General features: G+C 44.9%; 2 protein-coding genes across 6 annotated transcripts in view; one reads left to right on the forward strand and one right to left on the reverse strand.

Moving 5' to 3' along the window:
- The window catches only part of LOC119659929 (E3 ubiquitin-protein ligase TRIM33), an 83,375-nt gene extending 73,344 nt beyond the window's left edge, over positions 1 to 10,031 (reverse strand). For all 3 annotated transcript variants that reach the window (XM_038068267.1, XM_038068266.1, XM_038068265.1), the window contains exon 1: positions 9,024 to 10,031. In XM_038068267.1, the coding sequence (XP_037924195.1) occupies positions 9,024 to 9,245 (222 nt within the window). In that variant the 5' untranslated portion in view covers positions 9,246 to 10,031. The remainder of the gene's footprint in view (positions 1 to 9,023) is intronic.
- A 75-nt stretch (positions 10,032 to 10,106) lies between these two features.
- On the forward strand, positions 10,107 to 21,073 carry LOC119659931 (separin). 3 transcript variants are annotated; one of them, XM_038068269.1, is made up of 3 exons: positions 10,107 to 10,243; positions 10,446 to 10,611; positions 19,188 to 21,073. In XM_038068269.1, the coding sequence occupies exons 2-3, from the start codon at positions 10,606 to 10,608 to the stop codon at positions 21,018 to 21,020; spliced, it is 1,839 nt and encodes a 612-aa protein (XP_037924197.1). In that variant the 5' UTR covers positions 10,107 to 10,243; positions 10,446 to 10,605; the 3' UTR covers positions 21,021 to 21,073. The 3 variants fall into 3 exon arrangements, 2 of the variants coding, with proteins under 2 accessions (XP_037924197.1, XP_037924199.1); XR_005250386.1 differs by lacking the exon at positions 19,188 to 21,073 and adding an exon at positions 10,676 to 10,951 and having other exon boundaries at positions 10,131 to 10,611; XM_038068271.1 differs by lacking the exons at positions 10,107 to 10,243; positions 10,446 to 10,611 and adding an exon at positions 17,102 to 17,625.
- The last annotated feature ends 1,907 nt before the right edge of the window (positions 21,074 to 22,980 follow it).

Consider the following 22,980-nt stretch of genomic DNA (forward strand, 5'->3'; position numbering starts at 1 on the left):
GTTGAAGCGTGATTATACTTAATATTTTTCAAAACAGTCCTCCATTTTTCAGAGGTTTTCCACTTCTTATACCCACCACAATACTCCTAGCTTCCATGCCTTTTTTCCTTAGACCCATAAGCTTATAGAAGATTTTTAATTTTGGTATCTCGATAAGATGATTGTCTATCCTGCAAAGTAATACTGCATCCGATTATAAGTAAGAATGGAAAATAATCAACTGTAATCTAATAAATGTCAATAAACAATTATTTAAAAATTAGGAAAATCCAGTAAAAGCATTCTTGCCAAAAATGGGTGCTATTCATACGAATCTTGGGAAAAACACGTACGATTTGACGCAACCGGAGATTTGGAATTATTGGGGATTTTTGTAGTGAAAATCAGTCTGAGTGCGCAAATCTCAAAATTCAAATGACAATTAGAGACAGCGATAGGACTATGTAAACTGCGAAGACGGTATCTGTCCATAATTTGAATGTAATTTCGATTAGTTTGAAGAATCGTATTATCGACCCTTATTCATATTTTGCTATATTTGGATATTTATAACAGTTACAATTTAGGGCTATTAACAGGCAATGGAAATAGCGCCCAATAGAAACAATAAGTTCGAAAGATTACTTAATTTTCTTCTACATCTAAGGATTAATATGCTGTTTATTTCCAGCTATATTCTCCTCGCTTTCTTTTATAAATCATGAGCTATTTCCTGCAAGAATTGGGGATTAAAAAATCACCGCCTGTTCAATTTCATCATTATCAGTTATAACAGGGCCTATACCACGAAACACAACATGTTGTTGCTGCTTTCACGAAACAAAATAAGCCCAGAAGGGAATTTACCCAATACTTGGAGAAAACTCTTGATATAATTGAGAACATGAGCCCATTTACAAGTACTCAATTATTAAACTGATGCTGCTTTCCCCGTCTACCAGGGCTGACAGCATACTCTTCGCGGACGACTGTACGGAGGCCAAGCAGAAGCAAAGGCAAGAGCTGGGACCAGAACGGTTCGTCGCGCGCCATATTGGCTGACTTCAGTGTCGAAGGCAACGTTCTAGCATCCTCGGAGCAGTATTCGAGGATAAATCTAATTAGAGTTGAAAAGAATGAGGATTAGGAAGATTAGGATGGATAAAGTCAAAATCAGAGAAGGAGGGTAGTATAAAGCCCGATTGATGACCTCCAGACCGAGGGGGATTGAAGCAGAGCTCATAGTCAAACGTGACTCCGAGGTCTTGAGTGTAGTTCTGATTTGATAAAGAATATCCATCAACAGAATAGGGAAGGGAAGTGGGTGAGGATTGAGGAGTAACACGTAGAATGACACTTTCTGACGTTTAGCGCTTCGCCATTTTCACAGCACCAACGAAACAAAGTGTTTAGGTTTAATTGAAAGAAGAGTCCATAGGCGACGATATAGCGGAAAACCACTTAAAGCTATAGAAATAGAACAAACAGGGACAGGTAAGTAGGAGAAGGTTGTTGATAAAAGCAATGAATGGCCCAGAATAGCTCGAACAGGATGTGTAGTCATAAAAAAAACGCAACAGGAACTACCTTCTCTGCCTCTGTTGAAACAGTAAGAGGGAAGCCATGTTACACGTGATCTGGGAGAGAGGTGGATTACAAAGTTAGTGAACTCGAGCAGATTAGAGGCATTTGGCAAAGCCGTGTTTCTTTGTCACTATGAGTTAGCCAAAATGAGCGGACAAACAGTCGCTGACATCGAGTTCTATTTCCGAGTCCTACCATGACACACAAACTAATCGACATCTTGGATATTCTATTGATTAACGTAGATGTGAAGAGGGCAATGTTGCGGCCTTATGGACCTTGATGAAATAGGAAGCAAATGCCATTTTGGCGAAGCGAGCAACTTGCGTGTCAAGCACGCAAATACAAAACGAATTGGCGCTGGACTATTCGAATTCACTAGGATGCTTTTGGACTGTGCAACACGGCGCAAACCTTTCAAAGATTCATCCAACATGTGTTGCGAAACCTAAACTTATGTTTCGAATATTTGGCTGATGTTCTGGTCGCGTCTTCCTTTGAGTTCGAACATTTAGAACCCCTCAGGTGCATTTTTCAACGTCCCCTTGAGGTCGATCTAGTAATCAACGTCGAAAAGTGCAAATTTCAACAATCGCAGGTAAATTTCTCAGTCACCTGATCACCCCTGAAGGCATCCAACCGAACCCAGTCATGGTGCAAGCGATTTCGAGCTTCCCGCTTCCGAAAACCTATTGTCTTTTCTTGTCCAAGGACGCACGCCATTAATCTATTCTTAACTGCTTCCTATCTGGACCGAAAACCAAATACTCCCCTCTGATTGTGTGGTTCCCAGAAGCTATCCACGCATTTGAGATCACCAAGCAACAGCTGATGGCAGCTATACTGCTGGCATTTGCTCAGCAAGATGCACCCCTAGTCGTATTTGTCGATGTCTCACACCATAGTTGCTGCTCTTCGCAAAAAGGGAATCAAATCTGGCAGGCGTTGAGCTTCTTCTCAATCCCGCTCAACGGAACTACAATACCTACGATCGTGAGTTATAAGCAGCTCCCAATTATTCACTTGAAGGCACACCTTTCACATTATTCACGGGCCATAAGCAACTCACTTTTGCTTTGAAACAAAAGCTCCACAAAGCGTACCCTCGCCAACTTCGGCACTTGAGCTTTATCAGCCGGTTCACTTCCGCAGGCGCAAAAGAACGACGCAGTTCTTCAGAGCTTAAGGACCATCTCCAAATACATATTTACCTAGTTTCATCTTCGACTCAACATCCACTATACCTGTATACTGCGAGACCTAAGTCAAGGGACCAATGCCATATATTCCGAAAGGAAGGACTTCATGCCGTTCACGATCTACTGCACACAGGCATTCGGACAATCCATCAGTCACCGCAAAATATTTCTGAACATTCATGAACAAGGATATTAATTCTTGAGCCAAACATCGCATGCCAGAAGTGCAAAACAACAAAGCATGTGAGGAAAGAGGTGGGAGTGTTCTCCGGGTCCACCAAGCGTTTCCACACAATCCATCTCGACATCGTTGGCCCTTTGCAAAACTCGCAAGATTTCGGGAGTTGCCTCACAATCATCGATATGTTCACGCGGTGGCGTGAGGTAATACTTCTAAAATACATTACTGCACAATCCTGTGCAAAGGCCCTCCGTCGAGAATGGATTCCACGCTTTGGTGTGCTGGGCGGTGGGTCCTTCCTTTTCTCAGAATTGGGAAAACTTCTCGGCTTTACACGCCATTGGAGAACTGCTTATTACCACCAGTACAATGGTATGCTCGAAAGGTGACACAGGAAGTTGTATGCCGCTATAATGGCCTAAGACGATCCTTCTTGATCCCAAGTTCTGCCACTCGTTCTTCTTGGCCTCCGAACACCCAATCGCGAAGAATTTGCTGCAAGTCCTGCGGAGCTGGTATACGGGGAGAACCTGAGACTGTTCAGCGACCCTGTTCTCGACATCAGATTGGGACTCAATGCTGCCGATCTGTTGCGTCTGCTCAAGGACTTAATGTCAAAGATAAAGCTGTCACGAACCACGCGAGAAAACTGTGGCTTACGTGCCGAGCAATCTGCAATCCTATACGCATGAACTAATTGGGACTCACGCTCCTCGGAAGCCGCTGCAACCGCCTTATGAGGGCCCCTTGAGAGTCCTCGAGCAAGGCCGACATTATTATAGCCTCAACGTCGGGGGCATGATCAAACGGATCTCCTTGACTCAACTAAGGCTATTCGTCCAGAAAGAAAACGCGACTTGCGGAAGCCGCCACGTGTGGCTCTTCGCTGAAATCTCCCTTTGGATTCAGCTAGGGGTGGAGTGTTGTGTTCCTTGTCGCAAGTACGCAAGTGCGAATCTATGTCACCCCCCCCCCCCCCCCCTCAATTCAATTTAAATTAAATTAAACATTAATAAAAATAATAACTGAAAATGTTTAAATCACAACCACTATCGTAGTTGAGAACGTAGAGGATGTCATGATCCATTAAATCACTCCACGTTCTCAGGATAAGGTAATACAAGGATCATCCTCGATGCCATTGAGGAGTAGCATTAGCAACAAAATAAATCAATTATAGATTTCTCTTTGGACTTCAAATTCCTCAGAGATTTTAGCAGCACGTGACACTCTGGGCCGTCATACGTAATTCTGATGACAGTCATGTTCCATTCTAGATACCCTCGCTCCCCAGAATGCCTCAAAACTTTACTTATATATGTTTCTCTCGACCTCGTTTATTTTCATTCAAATTAAACTCACTCTATCATAACAATCCCTTCAAAGTTTGAGTAACATCATCACTTGAAGTTCGGGCATTCTAGGAAATTATGCCCCGAAGCAAAATCCCCATGTAACTCGGGTTTAATTCTCTTGCGAATTACCAGGAATGGAATGGATACGAGCCCAAGCGCTTGAAAGATTGTTTAAACCTCACCAAGAAGAGCCTACGGATCATAGTGAGAATACTCACTGATCACTGCAGACTAAACTATCACCTGGGAAAGTAAAGGATATATACGGGTACTGTCTGCAGGTTCTGTGAGGAGAGTGATGACACCTCCACATATGACCTGTGACAGTGCACTTATGCAAAATAGAGCTAAGCACCTGGGAGAACCAATAAGTCTGTGAACTTGAAAAGTACAGGGAGCAACCGCACCAAGCGCGGAAATTTTACCAACAAGTCAGCAGGATGAAGCCTTATACACCTCCATGCTTATCCTGCCAAGACAAAGAGGGAAATCTGATATCCGACAGAATAGGCATATTGGAGCGATGGGTTGAGTACTTGGATGAACTACTGAACAGCCAGAACATCGGCAAGTTGGAGGTCCCGCCAACTGAAGACGACGGACAAATACTGCCACCACAAAGTATAGGAGAAACAGTCCGTGCAATTCATCGGCTAAAAAATCGCCAGGAGCCGATGGAATTACAGCCGAATTAATTAAATATGGGACAAAGAATCAATGCCTGACGACTGGCAAAGAGGCATTATCTGTCTCATACATAAAAAGGGAAATATCACGCAGTTCAGCAATTATAGAGGTATCACGTTGCTGAGTACATCTATAAGATATTCTCGGCTATCTTACTAGGTCGGATTGCCCCATACGCCCAGAACATCATTGGCGCATACCAAAAAGGCTTCATTCCAGGCAAATCATCAACAGATCAGATTTTCTCTCTGCGGCAACCGATGGAAAAACTATTGGAATGTGAACATGAGTTGCACCATCTCTTCATCGACTTTAAAACCGCCTATGATAGCATAGCCAGGGTAAAACTGTACACGGCCATGAGAGAATTCGGTATCCCGACGAAACTGATAAGACTGATTAGGCTGACCCTGACCAATATGCGAGGCCAGATAAAAGCAGCAGGATCACTCTCAAGACCATTCGACATCAACAACGGTCTACGACAAGGGCATGCTCTATCAGGCGTCCTCTTTAACCTGACCCTCGAGAAAGTGATCCGTGATGCTGAGGTAAATGCAGGAGATACGATCCTCTTTAAGTCCACCCAACTACTGGCCTATGCTGACAATATCGTCATCATGGGAAGAACCACCCGATACCTACAAACTGCCATCATCCAGATCGAGCAGGCGGCGCGAGATCTTGCACATCTATGAAGGCCAGACAAAGTATATGGTGGCAACGTCAACACCAAAAACCAACCAAACAACAACATCAAACCGCACTGGTCAAACAGGACGAATTAGGATAGGAGAATACAACTTTGAGACCGCTATTTCAGTTTACAAAAACTGTTTCGCTCGAAACGTCTCACCATAGGGTCAAAGCTCTTACTGTACAAGACAATGATCTTGCTAGTCCTGTATTCCTCGGAGACTTGGGTTCTTAGTAAGAACTCTTGACCGCGTTCGAGAGAAGAATCCTCCGAAGAATTGTTGGCCCCCTACAAGAGGATGAACGATTCCGTAGCCTACATAACGACGAAATCTATGAGCAATATCATGACTGTCAGGTTGTGGATAAAATCCGGCTCAATAGGTTACGGCGGGTCAGGTCACTTAATCCGTATGGATGAGGATGACCCAGCCCGGAAAGTCTATAAGGGCAATAACTATGGTAGAAAAAGAAGACGAGGAAGACCCTGCCTAAGATGGAGCGATGGCGTAGATCAGGACGTCAGACAGCTTTTAGGGATATCGAATTGGTGGACCTCGACGCAAAACCGGGATGTCTGGAGTTCCTTATTAAAGCAGGCCTAGACCGGATACCGGTTGTTGTACCGTTGATGATGCGAAGGAGGGTCAACGTGTTTGCGGAAAATTGTGCAAATTATTCACGGAAACTTTTAAAAATGCTGCAGCAAGCCTTTGGTGATGAAGTGATGAGTCGTTCACGGTGTCACCAGTGGTTTAAATAGTTCAAGAAAAGCAGAACCTCAACGGAAGATGACCCCGTTCAGGAAGGCCTTCAATCTCAATTGATGACTTTCATGTGGCCAAATCGAATGTCCTTGTGCGTTCCAATCGGCGTTTGACGAGTTCGAGAGATGACCATATCATTTGGATCATGTCAGGAGATTTTGACCCAAACATTGGGGATGAGAAAGGTTGCAGCCAAGTTCATTCCGCGACTGATGACAGAGGATCAAAAAGCGTCAAAAAGCGCATCGCCTGGAGGTTTGTCAGAAGCTCTTGGAAATGGTCAATGCTAATGGAAGCTTCATCATTACATATGACGAGTCTTGGGTTTATGGCTAAGACGTAGAAACCAAGGTGCAGTTATCCCAGTGGAAGTCAAAAAATTCACCAAGACCAAAAAGCGTTTCCCAGGTGAAACCAAACATTGAAGTGATGCTCATTGGTTTCTTCGATTGGAAGGGTGTCCTCCTACAAAATAAGGTAATCAATCCTTGTCGATACCTCCAAACCCTGAAAACTTCACGCCAAAAGATTCATCGGAAGAGGCTAGAATTTGGACAATAGGCGAATGTCTTTCCCACCACGATAACGCACTCCTCATTCGTGAGTTTTTTTGCCAAAAACTAGATGACAACTCTTCCCCATCCCGCTATTCTCCTGACCTGGCTACGTGTGGCCTCTGGCTGTTCACAGAACTCAAGTACCCAATGAAAGGACAGCGATTTCAGACAATAGAGGAGATCAAGGAAAAAATGCTGGAACGCATGTTGAAGGGAATAAATTAGAACAATTGTAAATATTTGTAATAAAGAGTTATTGAGGAAGTCCTGGAACTTTTTGATCAGACCTCGTATGTAATTCTGATGACAGTTGAAATGTTCCTCGCAAGGAAAGATTTCCAGATACCCTCGCTTTCCGTTAACAGTGGGTCAAAACTTTGCTTGTAGACATTCAAAGAAAACTCACTTTACCGTGACAATCCCTTCAAAGTTTGAGTAACATCATCCCCTGAAGTTCAGACATTCTAGGAAACTATGCCCCGAGGCAAAGTCCCCATGCAGCCTAAGCTTGATTCTCTTGCGAATTACTTTGCCTAATTTCAATTCCATGGAATTTTCCTTTCTTGCTACAAATCCACTACTTGATTGGCATCCATTCAAGAGCTTACGTAAAAGAACTCTTGACACTCCAGCAGACCCGTCCCCATCGAAAAATCTGAATTCGATTTCAAGAGTTTGCATCTTCAGCACAAACTTAACGTCAAAGGGAAGCGTTGAACGAAGCCAAGGCAAAAGGAGTTTGGAACGGAATTGCTCGATGTCGTGCGGGCCGGGATGAGGGGTGACAAGCTAAAGTTTCCAGCTCTCAACAACAAAACGAACATGGGAAATAAATTTCAGCTTCCAAAGGCACGACACAACCGTCGAGCAACCGAGAAACTTTCTCACAAGTCATCCACACCAGCAACAACTACTCCAGCCCATCACGTTGCAACGAAGGAGATCCAAGCATGGGAAGACACGATTCGGAGGGTTTGGATTCTACCCTCCACCTCTCGTGTTCAACTGAAGCTGTTCCTTGGCAGGAACGGACGCAAGTGAAAAATGGTCTGTCCCATCGTGGCTACTCGAGGCCTCCTTAAAATTCACGCAACATCTCGTCCGAATGCTCGCTTGCAACACAAACCCTCCAGTTTTCCACAATCGAACGGTTCGAACGTCCACTCCATTAGCCAAACTAAATTAAAAATCCTCGCGGCAAAGTACCCGGGGCCCTCGAGAGACGATACTTGAGCCCAGCGCACAACAAAGCCCCAACACGGCACGGCAGCTCCACACGAAATCTCCAAAGTAATCACGAAGCGAACCACCAACAAAAAAGCAACAACTTGAGGAACGTTCGCTGGCGGAAAAAAGAAGTATCTCAAGTCGACAGTCGACCGGTGGGTATTGGCTGGGTCTTGCGGGTGGAGTGGAGTCGCTCCGCGTTGCTGCATGTTGTCGTGTTCCAGCTCAAGACAATAAAAGCACCGAAACGAAAAAAAGCGGCCGCAACCCAATGTCACGGAACCGAGACCGTAAGCCGTAACCAGAAGAGACCCAAGAACTTTGGATCTGATCCACCACGACCAGCAGAGGATTGTTATCGTGCGGATCCGAGATTCGAGAGACGCTTTGTGCTTGTCCACAGGCAAAAAAGACCGCGAGCAACAACAAAAACTGAATGCGAGCGACCGAAGCACACAAGAGGATTGGAAGATTGTGCCCAGGCGAGGGCCAGCCAGTCAGCCGGGCAGCAAATGATCCAAGAAACCACCGAGGCGAGCCGCATGGTCGTTCAGACAAACCATGTCGCCTGCACGGTGGAGCAGAACGGGGAGGGACGGCGGAGCAACTGTGCTGATGGCTCCAAGACGTCACCGTCGAGACCTTCACTGGCGCAGGACTAGCCTTGGGCCGGAATCACAATTTACGGTCGTTACAGAACCGCAGTCCCAACTTTCCCCGATAGCACTGCGAGGACCTAGTGTCACTGAAAACGGCAAAGGACCCAGAAGGGCGTGTAGTTCGGGACTCACCTGCTTCTCGACGCTGTCACAAGGGTTGGCGGTGGTCGCGGTCTCCGCGTTGTCCAAGTGCTCCTGCTTGATCAGCGGCAGCAGCGGCAAGAAGTCGCTCTTCGCCATGTTCTCGAGCTCGTCCAGCTCCATGTTGCCGGGGGTGCCGATTCGTGGGGCGACGTGTCCTTTGGCGAGCAAGTCGAGCGTCGGAGCCGTTTCGCAATGCGCTGCAGCGTCCATGAATACGTTCACAGTTATTTTCTCACAGATTCTTGCGTGTTGCAAGACGATATCCACATAACACGGTCGCACTCAAATTATGCACAAATCGCCGAGTCGCAAGGAGGCCCTGCCGTCTCACGAACTAGACAACGGAAGCCATAAATATTTCAGGGGCGAGAACTCGAAGGCACGTCCGACGGAACAAAAGGACCCAAACGCGAGCAGAGTTTTGCGGGGGCGGGTTTACTAACAATCAGGCATGGTCACGGGAGGCTATATTGAATCCTTCCGGTCGGCGAATTCGCATTCCGGTCCCTGCCCGCGTACTGCCAAACGTAAGCAATGGAAACTCGTGTGAAAGCACTTTCACTGAGCCGCGGCGGAGCACTTGCAGACTCGTCCGCAGCAGAAATCAGAAAAAAACTTTCCAAAAATTCCCTTGACACGGTTCACGCCACTCGTGCCCGTCTCGCAACCGAAACCGTGCTTGCTACTTCCCGGGCGCCGTCACTTTTCAAACGCTGGACATCTTTTCTCGCAACTCTCGAATGATTTTTCACCAAGTTTCGTCGGCAGGCTGGCGGCCAGGCATGCACACCGTCAGACGAGAAAAACTTCACACTTTTCTCCTGGTTACTGAGTCACTTGAGTCCGTTCGGACATTCACGCACTCACATCACGCTAGGTCCCGTTTGCGGGCAATTAGTGAGAATGCATTATTTCTTTGGTCGAATCGTAGCACGCGAAATGACTCCCCTTCACGATAACAACGGACGCTTTTGATCGGATAGAAAAATTCAGAAAAGTGGAGATTTGACGGCCATTTTGGAAAACCACACACAGTCGAGTATATACGGCAGTTGGGCGAGTGTGTGCGATGCGGCTACATGTGTATAGACAGGGATAGCGCGTGTGCGGCGCGTGTATACAATTGTGGTACAGAATGTTTCCGGCCGGTGGCATGGTGATCGGTGTTATTTGACAGTCGGTCGATTGAGGCGACAGTACAGATTGTGGTGGGATTGTTTGAAATTAAATACGCAATCGCTCATCCTTCACATCTCGCTGAAGCAAAAATATAAAAAAATATTATAAATTACTGTAAATCAGAAATTAATAGCTAATTTACATAACTTCATCGAGGAAAATCCAAAAACAAATCATTTTTTATCCCAAAATCATTAAAGAAAGACCATAATCCAATTAGGTCCGTTTTAGGGTTGCCATACAGACACTTCTATTCTGACATGTTTACATATTTCAAAAAGATACAACTGACTTCTGTGACAGTGGTATTTATACCGCCAGTTTTAATTTCTTCGTAATTTAACAGTCTTAGTACAAAATCAAGAGGAGAATCGAAGATATTTTGTAATGGATGAATGTAAGTAAGAAACTTTTCATCTAATCCCTGTTATCAAATAAAGTTTAAGTGAGTTTTCTCGTAGATTTGGAGATGAATTTGCTTTGACCAAATTATTGCGCGATTCAATTTAATTACACTTGTGAAATGGATAAAGGAGTAATCTTTCCTGATGCGTTCCAGTTTTCGCTCGTTGATAATTCACCCCACAAACACTCCATTCAGCAATTTTGAAGAATAATAATAGACAAAGCTGCACTGCAACCATAAGGAACCCCTACCCGTTTATTGGTTATACATAGTATACCTATTAACTATAGTATATCGATCAACCCTATAACCAACAGAAACTTTAAGATGATCCCTACTTCAGCATCTCCTCTACGAAATTATTGGGTCCGATAACTGTGTTGAGGGCGTCTTCCAAGGGAATCATCCCTGCGATGACACACACTGCCTCACCAGATATCGTCCTATATGCACCGCACACCCTCAGCGCGTTTGCCCGATATGCCCAACTTACCCTTCCCTGGTTCACCGTGTTTTCCAGTGCGCACGCCCATACAGGAGCCGCGTATAGCAGGGTGGATGCCACCACCCTTGCAATAAGCACGGCGACTAGATTTTGACCCTCCAATATTAGGCATCACTCTTGCTACAGATGAGCTAGCCTTTGCTGCCTTTTTGCGGGCATAGTCCAGGTGCCCCTTGAAGCTCAACTTGGCATCAATCGTCACCCACAGATATCTAATGATCGATTTTGAAACGACCTCGTGATTACCAACCCGGACCTTGACAGTGTTGTTTTTCCTGCGATCCACCTCTTTTTTATCTTTCGCCAGGTCCAATTTCACCATTTGGAGCCATGCTTTGATGGCATGAATGGTTTCACTTCCGTACAGTTCCACGTCCTGGTGGTGTTCTGCAACTACTACCACTGCCTGGTCGTCTGTGAAACCAATCAATATTGCCTCCTTTGGCACGCGAAGGCCGAGCACTCCGTCGTACATTATGTTCCACAGTAGGAGCCCAAGTATGGAGCCTTGGGGAACACCTACTGTCATAACAAATTCCTTCGACCCGTCGTCCGTCTCGTACCAAAAAAGTCTCTCCGAAAGGTAACTCGCGAATATCCGAGCTAAGTAATCAGGGACACCAAGTTTAGCAAGGGTGCCCTTAATCCAAATCCAGTTGGCCGAGTTAAAGGTATTCCTGACATCCAGTGTCAACAATTCGCAGCACTTACCGGCGTCCGATGCCTCTCGGGCCAGGTCTACGATCGCTGCAATGGTATCCACTGTGAACCGCGAAACCCGTACTGCCGCTTCGATAGACCACCCACTAACTCGACGGACGGAATCAGTCTTTTGTGTACCACCCTCTCCAACATCTTCCCCATAGTGTCTAAAAGACAGATAGGACGATATGAAAAGGGTGCGCCAGGTGGTTTTTTAGGCTTCGGTAGGAAAATCAACTTCTGCCTTTTCCACTGCGCGAGGACCACTTCTTCCCCCATGCACGATTCAAATGTTCTTATGAATCATAAGAGCTCTAATTTTAGCAGCTAACTTCAGGGCTTTGTTCGGAATCCCGTTCAATCCCGGAGCCTTATGGTCTCCAATTTGTCCACAGATCTCCCGTACTTCCACCTCGGTCACCCCGGGGGTTGTCCTGTTGAACCATTGGATGAGGTCCACTTTCTTCCTGTTGTGGGAAAGGAATTGTGATTATTTTGAAGAAGAGTCACGGGCATGTCACTTGGAATGATTTTTGACGACGAATCTTGTTCATTACAACCTTCTTAGCAGCGCCCCTCGGATTCCTATTTGCTTCAAGGCACAACTGCTTGTGGCAATTCCGCTTAATTTCCCGTATAGCCTTCATAAAGCTACTTCGAAGATCGCGGTAGTCCGATGTTCTGACTTCCCTCTGGTCCTTTGGAAAAACCTCCTCGCGCGCAGACACGATGCCCTCAGCAGCGCGATTTCTTGGTTCCACCTGTGTTTTTCCTATTGTGGTGAAACTTCCGTCGCGGCATTGTACAGTCGCATGTCTCAGTTACCCGTTGACATAACTGGCTTACTTTTTCCAGCGCCGTTCCCTTCGGGTCGTAACCTCCTCCTAAAGCCGCCAGGAACGTCCCTTTCTCGAAAACTCCAATGGACCACCCAGCTATTCTGTTTTTTTCGCTTCTGTTGCTCACTCGACTGTCGCCTCCTCCGTTCCTGATGTCGAGAAAGGTGGCCTGGTGGTTCACTCACTCGCCAGATCATTCTTCTCGCCAACGAGGAATTGAGGTAGGTCAGATCGATGATTGAGCCTAGCCCTCGGTAGGTGGACACGCAGGTTTTGAGATGAATTTGCTTTGAACAAAATAGTGCGGGATTCAAATTAATTACATTTGTGAAATGAATAAAGAAGTATTTTTTCCTGATGCGAGCTCCGATTGTCCGGGAGTATACATAGTTTTCGCTCTTTACTCATTCACCATGCCGAAACTCCATTCAGCGTTTTCGATAAATAATAATGCCGGAAGGTTTCTTCATTTTCCCATACAGAAAATGTCTGTATATTATGTTTCTCGTATAATCTGAGGACTCTTCTTGGTGAGTTTTAAACAATCCTTCTAACTTTTGAGGTCATTCGTAACCACACATAGTCATCTTGAACGGTTCCATTCCTGGTAGGTTCGGCCGGTACAATTACCTCAACGTTTTTCATCACTTTGCCATAAAACCATTTCTGATTTCACAGAAGACGCTGGTCCGTATAGTGCTTCTCCTCGTTTTTGCTCCTTTCCTGACTAGCTCCTACGCTGCCTCATTGCCTTCTCATGCGATGCCTCCTGGAAACGAAGGTATTCGAACCTTATTGAGCCAACTGCATCTACATTTCTACATTCTTTCTCACCAAATTTTTACTTACCGATTGCTTTGCCAGCCTCATGACTCACCTCGCTACTCACAGATAGGCGAGTCACTCAGGCGGTTGAGTTTCACTTTCGCGGACGAATCCATGTTAATTAGCCTGTGCCCCCACACTACACCATCCTCAACTTTAGGGGCGCAAATCAAATCTCACGCGTCGTGCACCCCTTCTCCCCGAAACCTCAGCTCTGGAGACAAAAAGCTTTAACCTGGACATGAAGACGTTCTTGGGCCTGCCGTCGACGTGAAACCTAAAGTACTGCTCCCCTCTGTTCAGCACTTCATATGGGCCCTCATATGGTAGCTGCAAGGGCTTCCGGAAACTATCCACGCGAAGCAAGACGTTTGTGCAGACATCCAGGTCTCTAGGGGTGTCAGCCCTCCTCGAAGAATGACGGGATGGCGGAAATGTTTTAAATTGTGCCACGGTATCCCGGATCAAACGCAAAAACCCAGTGGGCGAACACAGGATCGCTGGGGAGTCTCAGATCCTCCCCGTATACGAACTCGACGGAATTGGCGGCAAACTCCTCGCGATGGGCTGTACGTAGGCCAAGTAAAAGGAAAGGCAGGACTTGTGACCACGAGGAGTCATCGTATGCCATTATAGTGGCCTTCAGTGTCCTATGCCAGCGTTCCAGCATCCCATTGAATTGCAGGGGATACGCAGTCGTGCGGTGGCGTTTGAAGCCCAGGAGTTTGTCCAACTACGAGAACAGAGTAGACTCAAGCTGCATTCCATGATCAGTTATGACTTCAGCCGGAACTCCAAAGCGTGGGATCCATTCACGACAAAGGGCATCGGCGCACGATTGTGCGGAAATGTCGGCCAGAAGTATCGCTTCAGGCCAGCGCGTGAACTTATCGATGATGGTGAGGCAATACTTGAAATCATGCGAATCTTGCAAGGGGCAAATAATGTCGACGTGGATCGTGTGAAAACGCTTTATAGACCGAGGAAATGAACCTACCTCTTTCTGTACGTGATGCACTGTCTGGCCCAGGAGTTAACATCCTTATTGATTGATGGCCAAAAATATCTACTAGTGACAAGCCGATTCGTTGTGCGAATGCCTGGATTGACAAGATCATTTAGTCGCAAGAGCAAGTAGAGCAGATGGAAAGTTTTACTGAAGACCTGAGTAAAGTTACGGGATCTATAAGAGACCTATTCTGCAGATCCACTAGCAACCCATAGTGGCCTAAAAAGTCTGCGCCTAATATTGGACTACTGATGTCCGCTACTGCGAAACGCCATTAGAACGTTCGTCCGAATCCCAGACTTTCGTCCACTTGCCTGTAACCGTAAGTATATATGGTCAAAGAATTTGGCGCCACTATTTTGAGTTGACACGGAATCAGTTTGTGATTCGACGATACCGGGAGAAAGAACAGACGTCTGCGCCCGTGTCGACCAGGTAATAGCGCTTATTCGAAGGATCGAAAATTGTTAAGCGGCTGTAACTGCGTTCTAGGTAACCGCCGCTGGAGCAAGCACGGGCTGACACATCTATTTGCAAAGATACGATGGTACCAGCAAATTGCAGGAGTCGTTGAAGACCCAGACGCCCGACTTCTCGATCGTCTATTTCGGTTGGCGGACCGCGAACGAGTTCGAGACCTATCACCCAAACGTAAAGCTCCAAGTGTTGCTGCTAGTTTGGAGACGGTAGCCGCGAGGGTTGCTACCGTCGGGTGCAGCTGAACAATTTGACCCGTGGTTTCCCGCGACACTTCATTAACCACGGGGCGCGCGTGTACTTCGTGGATTTTATCACCAGTGTTTGCTAACACCTCCAACGATCCGGAGTCCGCACAGGCCAAGATAGTCTGAATGCTTCCCTGAAGTGGCTACAACCATAATGACTTCAGAAGCTCACCACCAACCTTAGCCCCGCCCAACTGCTTAAGCAGCTCCTCTTCTCGTTAATACTCCCGTACATTCTGAAGATCGCTCTCCTTTCCCGCATTTGTATGTGAAGATGGAGAGGAATCAATCCCAGAAGGAACTCCAGCGACGCAGTTTAGCATGTCCTCTTTACCCCACTGATACACAAGCCAGCTTTGGAGTTGGTGAAACTCCTTGGCTTGTGTGCTGAGTTCAGTTCTTTCTACCCAGTTTATCGCCCCATAGGTAATCATTGGTCTTACCATTGCATTGTATATTCAGCGCATTATTTTCGGGGAATATTTTGGAATGATGTTGTGAATTTTTTTGAATAAATTAAGCCAATAATAACAAAGTTACGCAATATTTGTCCGCAGAAAGTCCAAACTAGAGTCATTATCATCAACGGCACAACAACCGATATCCAGTCTAGGCCTGCCTTAATAATACCCTCCAGCCATCCTAGTTTTGCACCGAGGCCCACCAATTTGATATCGTCAAAAGCTGTCTGCCATCGTTCCACCTTAGGCAGGGATTTTCAACGGTCTCAAAATTGCAGTCTCCTATCTTTATTGTTCACGTTTGACCAGATCTCGCGCCGATAGCCACCTGCTCGATTTGAATAAAGGTAAACTGTACATCTCAGGTTGTTGTTCCCAAAATGTTAATGTCGTCAGCGTAGGCTACTCGTTATGTGGACTTGAAGACGATGCTGCCTCTTGCATCAACATCTGCACAATAGAGCGTGTCCTTTTCTCAGATTTTTCTTGATGTTGAATGATCTTACTCTCGAGAAACACATAAAAAAAAACCAAATTTTCAGTGACTGTCAGGACAAAGTGGATAGTCCTGTCTAGCTAGCAACAGAGTTGCATGGAATTAGCGAGACTAATCTGTTCCCCGCGAGTCCTTCCCTTAATGTGATTTCTTCTGTGAAAAGTAAATACGCACATTTGAATTATTTATGAAAAAATTAAAGATAAGCTTCTATCGAGCACGTACTTGTCCTGGTCTTGGCCGGAGCAGAGGGTGGGTTGTCCTGGGCACGAAACAGCACAGCAAACATAATTCAAGTATAAGCAGGCTAAGGCACAACTTTCCCTGGTGCACACTCTTGGGCGTGGAAAACTACACGAATCTGTACTTTCTCTTTCCGCTAAACTCTATGCACGGAGCTCTTTCCGTTATCAGAAAAGTCAGAAAATGTCAATATAGATGCATCAAGTCGCAGCGCACCTAATCCCCTTCAATGGGCCTCCCTCGAAACATATCTCTAATCACCGCAATAAAAATGAAACCAAAATGCAACCCAGCGAACTAAAAATTATTTTGCAAATCTCCCGTTTTTGTAAATTCCGATTTTCTTTTCGTACAACCGCCAATAATGAAACATCTAATTTAGCCCTCCTGTGTAGTGTGCTTTCATAATAATAATCGTTGGGGCGACAATCAGGGTCTTGAAGTGTGTTAGAGCACTTCATTGAGACCAAAGCGGTACACTACAGGATTACAATACCCTGTAAGAGGCAATGTGATCAGCAATACGCTCGCCGGTGATTATTACCCTGATTTGACTCAGATACTCATTTACAGTTCAGTCGGCGGGTATCCGGTAGGTTTGAACCAGGAGCTTCCATGCGACAGCCTAGTGCTCTAACCGCTGAATTATCCGGACACTGTCCTTTGGCCCAGTTATTACCAGAACCGCAAAAAAATGTGACCGAATGGTCCGCTACGTACTGAATCCATGGTGCCAGGTTCTAAATCAACCAATACGGCACGTAGCACGTATTTAGCGCCAGATGCATATTCACCGTAAATTATTTCCCGGAACTTTGACCCCAATCTGTTTTCCGCATTGACCGCTTGGATATTTCTTTAGATTACATTAAAAAATTACAAATTTTTACACAACTCACACACTTCCTCTCACCAGATTCACTTATATCAATCCGCTAATTTCGTTCTCGGTCCATGCCATGAAATTCAAAGTTCATACCGGCTCAGCGTCAACAGCAACATATACAGTTGCTAAAGTGTACAGCAGGTCATTCCTTTCAGCCATGAACAATCGCTAATTTGAAATGGTTTAAGTGAAATGGAACTATGAATTTAGAAGGGAAGGGGACCTGTGATTGGATGGTTTGAATCATAATTAGTTGGAGTGTTAAGTATTATATTTCAATGAAGGAAGGGATGAGAATTGTGAAATAAAGAAAGGTAATTGAGACAAATAAAAGAGTGGAAAAAATGTGAGGATAAAGAGAATATTACACATTATTATAATTATATAGAAATTATAATATTACACAATATTATAATTTCTATAGACGTGTTAAGGGTCGGAAATGAACTGGCTCATAAAGTCTAGGTGCCGAAGTAGCCGGGTTTGCATTGTGAACGGCCTGCTTTCAAGAGAAACCCGGAAGTGTTTAATTGCAGGATACGCAACTAATAACTCACAATCATAAGTGCTATAGAAGTGTAGCTTCCACCAGTTGTTGCTTAGCGATCTCAGGCGGTCCAGAAAAGAAGGCGTTCGAGCATTTCGCAACATGGAGTCCTGCTTCAAAGAAACGTTGAAAAATGTACTCGAGGTGCTTTAAATGGGCGGACTTAAGGAAACACATGACCAGAACATCATCTAAATAAACGAAATAAAAATAGAACCTCTGAAAGTCATCCTAGTGAACTCGAAAAGTTCGAAAAGTGTGCATATTGCCGTCTTCGGAAGCTACAGATGTGATGATATGCCTTGACTTAAGTACAAGGTCGAGAAAATACGGCAGTTTGGGATAGAATGCTGAAAATCATGAATAAGTGGAGTGGGGCATGGGCCTGGAATCGTCGGCATTTTGACGTTTGTAATCGCCATTGAGTTGAGACCTCAGCACTTGTATTCACAAAGTAGTGGCGCCGGTGCAAGAGGTCATAATTTGTCAGGCGACGTGGTGATGCATTTTGGGTAGCCACCCGTTTTTGGCAAGAAAACCTACGGTAACGCCAACGTGCCCCGGTACTTGCCGAAGGTTCTTGACCACCAACTTCCCGATCGGCTTTTTTGGGAGGCAGATTTAGACGGTGATCTAGTCTTACTTCCCGAATGCAGGATCGAGCTCACTATCCTAGCTATAAGCAACCTGGAAACATACCGTGGTCCTCCCACATTCAGTATCTTCCTTGCCAAGGCCATACCTAGATCTTGGTCGCAAGCATACTACATGCGTTGCTTATAACTGAGCTTCGCGACTATCATCACCCCTAACTATTTAATGGCAGGCTTGAAAGTAATGATATGATTCCCAATTTGAATACAGGCAGGAGGTCAGGAAGCGGTTCTAATCACCAAGCGCCATAATGTTCGTAAGCAACCGATCAAATGATCTGGATAACACTTACGAATAGTTAGTTTAGTGCTACTAAAGCCGTTGAAAGTACGTCTAGTCTCCCAGGGCAGAGGTGAGGCAGCGTCTGATGAGTTGCCTCTGCCCTGGACAAAACCGCAAGTCTTAAACGTCTAGTTTGATTAATTGGGCAAGTGAGGTGAATATTCTGTTTTAGCGTGTAGACGCCATAACCCTGCCTCCAATGCTCGCCCCAATGACTCGTAGCAGCTAATTGTGTCGTGTAAAGCCACCTTTAGGTCCAGTGTCTCCAGCCTTTATTGATTAGCAAAGTACAACCAATTCCACTGTAGATTACATAATTAAAAATAATCCAAACTATATCCTTTTTCATTTGCTTATTCCCAATCTAAGGAGTTGATTATTCTCCGATTTCAGATACCCGGTGAAAGTATGGAAAACTTTAAAAATTTGGAAGCATTCGAAGAGCTACAAAAAGTGAATTGCAACTCCAACACTCCCTACCTCCGAAACATATACCTGAAGCAAGCCGATATTGAATATCAATCTGGAAACTTTCCCAATTCTATATTCTACCAAACTGAAGCCTTATGTCTTGGATACAGAATTAAATATCTCTCAAAAGCAAACGAGCTGGATCCCCTCAAAGCTGCCTATGAACTACCTGTCGAGGAACTGAAAAAGAAAAATCGTATTGAAAATGCACTTATTAAATTTGCTGAAAAGGAAATGCAAAATAAACCATGCCCCAAACCGAAACCTTCTGAGCAAGTGTTTGAAACGAATCCTGAAAAGGGGTTCAAAGCTATCCGAGATTTCTGTAGGTCACTACCAAAGGAATGGACAGTCATACAGCTGTGCAAAAGTTTCAATGCAAATACAAGTGCTTCGTTGAAGACAGAAATAATAACGGCCCAGAATTCAATCTATTTATCTGTCTTAAAAAATGTGCAATCCGATGTCCATCCAGATCCCATTTGTATTAAAATTGAAACGAAAGAAAATGGATACAATATCTTTGAATCGATACACCAGATAACAGTTAAACTGAAGAGCGGACTGGCTATGTTCAACAACGAAACGGAAATGAATACAAATAAAGTCATTTATAACAAGAACCTACACAGTGTCGATGAGGACATAAAGCAAGCCATTGGAAAACTAAAAGAGTTGATTGGCCCGTGGAGGTGTTTTTTCTCTGGGCCAGCCCTGCCTGATCATCAGCCGGAGCAGAATGAGATTTTCGACAAAGTGAAACAGTTTTCCGTTGCGAATGGATTGGATTCGAGACAACAAGTCATACTAAGTAGCTTAGCTCGTCAGATACATCAACTTTCTAGGAGTGATATCAATGTTGCAGTCTCCGAACTTGGTAATGACTCAGAACTTTCAAACCGAATCAAAAAATTTTTGATCGAACGAAGGCAGAATGATGCAGTCCCCTTGAAGTGTTTCCCATGCATTCTAATTGTAGACGAGCGACTCGATCATTTTTTCTGGGAAATTATCAACGAAAAACAGGAATTGTGTAGAATCAATTCCTTGCACACACTCAAGTCAATTTACTCCAAGTACGCGGTAAATATTTCAGATGGTTACCTGAAACTTTCCATTGAAAATTGCGCTTGGATTTTGAATCCAGACAAAACCCTCAACGAAATGGAACGGCGAATATCAAGCTTCATTGAATTTTGGAACCCAAAAATTAAATCAATCGTTGTCGATCGTAAGGCTCCAACTGCAGATACAGTAGTGAAATACATAACAGAATCTGATCTCTACGTTTACTCAGGTCATGGGTCCGGATTGCAATTCTTCAATGGCCATAAAATAACCAACTTACAATCGAAATCCGTTGTGTTTCTCCTAGGATGCGATTCCGTTCGGTTGAAATCAGATGGATGGCATAGCGAAATGACTGGATCGCATCTATACTACTTTGCAACACAATGTCCTGCCGTTATTGGTACGATTTTAGTAGCTTTCGATCGTAGAATGGATTCATTGACATCGGATATACTGAGCACATGGATACCGTCAAGGAGAAAAGTACACTGGAAGGGTGTTGATAAGGCGGTATGGGTTAAACAGGCGAGCGTTGAGGTAATCAAATCCGTTAAAAATGAAAGACTTTATGAACCGCGCTTGCCGTTGATTATGTGTAAATTAAGGCAGGAAGCAGACAGCAATCATAGTCGTGTTTACTGTGTTTATAGAGGTTTGCCTGTATGGAATTTGAATGTAGAGTGAAATGATGGTCAAAATATGTATATAGAATCTTTTTTAAATATATATCTCAATGAAATCCGAAAAAGAATGTTTTTAATGGTATTCTATGTGGAGAATTTTTGCTTTTAATAATAGAAAGTCTCAATTGTCTCACTCATTTTCCTTCGTAGACCTTCGTTCTCTTAGCAAGGATATTGCTGCCCTCCTTGCTTTAAGCCTACCTGAACAATGAGGAAGATCTACGAGCTGTCGAATACGTAGTAGCAACAAGAAGCATATCCTTGATATCGTGCTCTTTGTTTGAATTAAAAATACATCCCCAACACCATTTGGAGAATTGAAAATGGATGGGTGGATGGATAAATAACTTGTATAGGACTCGGTTTTATGTCCGGATAGCTGAGTGGTTAGAGCACAAGGCAGTCGTACGGAAGGTCGCGGTTCAAATCTCACTGGTGGCAGTGAAATTTGTATCGTGATTTGACGTCGGATACCAGTCGACTCAGCTGTAAATGAGTACCTGAGTCAAATCAGGGTAATAATCTCGGGCGAGCGCAATGCTGACCACAGTGCCTCCTACAGTGTACTGTCGTGTACCGTTACGCTCTTGAATCAAGGGCTCTAATACACTTCAAGGCCTTAATCCATTATGGATTGTTGCGCCAGCAATTATGTTCATTATAGGACTCTGTTTTTCTGCCTATACTGCAGCCTGTTAGTTTCTAGGATGCCCTACCAAGAGAATGGTTCCATCCCATTTGCTAGATTCAGGAAGTATTCGACTAAGTGCGCCTGGCCAAGCCTTTTAACGGCATTGTTATTCCTCATTGTACCATCACACAACAATTTAGCATGATTTTGAAAGCCTTTTCGTCCTCCTGTTGGATCTTCAATAGGCTTTTTTTCCTGCCCACTCCATCCGAGCTGACGCTGTCGATGAGGGGGTGAGTTCTGAGGAATGCCCACTCTTCAATATAAAGAAACTAGAGGAGGCCGTCGTCGGACGATATTTTCAGTAAAGTGAAGAAACTTGTATGCAAGTATAAGTCGGACTTGCTACTCAAGCGCATTTAACGCATGTTTGACAACGGGTGTTTTCCCCTTCCACTGCAACGTTGGGAGGCTTGTGCTAATAAGCAAGGACAAAGGCGTCCTCTCAGTATGTTGGACACAGCGGGAAAACTAGGGTGGGAGACTACTCACCAACACAATATGGTTTTAGAGCGGGGCGATCCACAAATGATGCGATTGAGAAAGTGGGCTAAGCGGGCACAGGCACATCGGGTCGGCTCAAAAATCTATCCTCGGTCTGGACCTTTGGAACGCCTTATATGATAGTCTTCCACGACCCTAGATTCCTAATGAATCGCATATAATCAAATACGCGGAAGGGAATGGTGATGTAGTGAGGTAGCAGATGGATTCTCCCTAGGGCTGAAGAAAACCGCAAATAAGGCTGCGGCAAGAATGCTTGCGATTTGCCGGCTGATGTTCAATGTCCGAGGTTCTTTATTCAGTAGGTGCTGCCTGCTCGTTGGTCCGGTTCAGTCCGTCCTTCTTTACGGTTCCAAATATGGGCTTACTCCCTCAGTAAGAAAATGTACCGCAAACGCATGTACAAAGGCGAGGAGCTTCCCAGGCTTGATCAGCAATGGTGATAACGGGACTTATTCCGATCCCTCTCCATGCGGTTGAGCGGAGGTTTATATACCTCCAAAAAATCGATGGAAATAAGGAAGCCACCACTTGTAAAGAGAGAGCCCGCCCTCGGTGTGCATGGCAGCAATCCTGGGAGGGAAAATTGCGCGGTGAATGAACCGTGCATCTCATTAAAGACGTGCGGCTATGATTACATCGAAAGCCCGACAAGATTGACTATTAGTTAACCCAGTTGCTTAGCGGACACGGATATTTTCAGTCTTACCTGCATACAATCGGAAAATCACTATCGCCTGACTGAACTTATTGATAAGATTTAGTG

This window comes from Hermetia illucens, chromosome 6, assembly GCF_905115235.1.
Source record: "Hermetia illucens chromosome 6, iHerIll2.2.curated.20191125, whole genome shotgun sequence".
Lineage (NCBI taxonomy): Eukaryota > Metazoa > Arthropoda > Insecta > Diptera > Stratiomyidae > Hermetia > Hermetia illucens.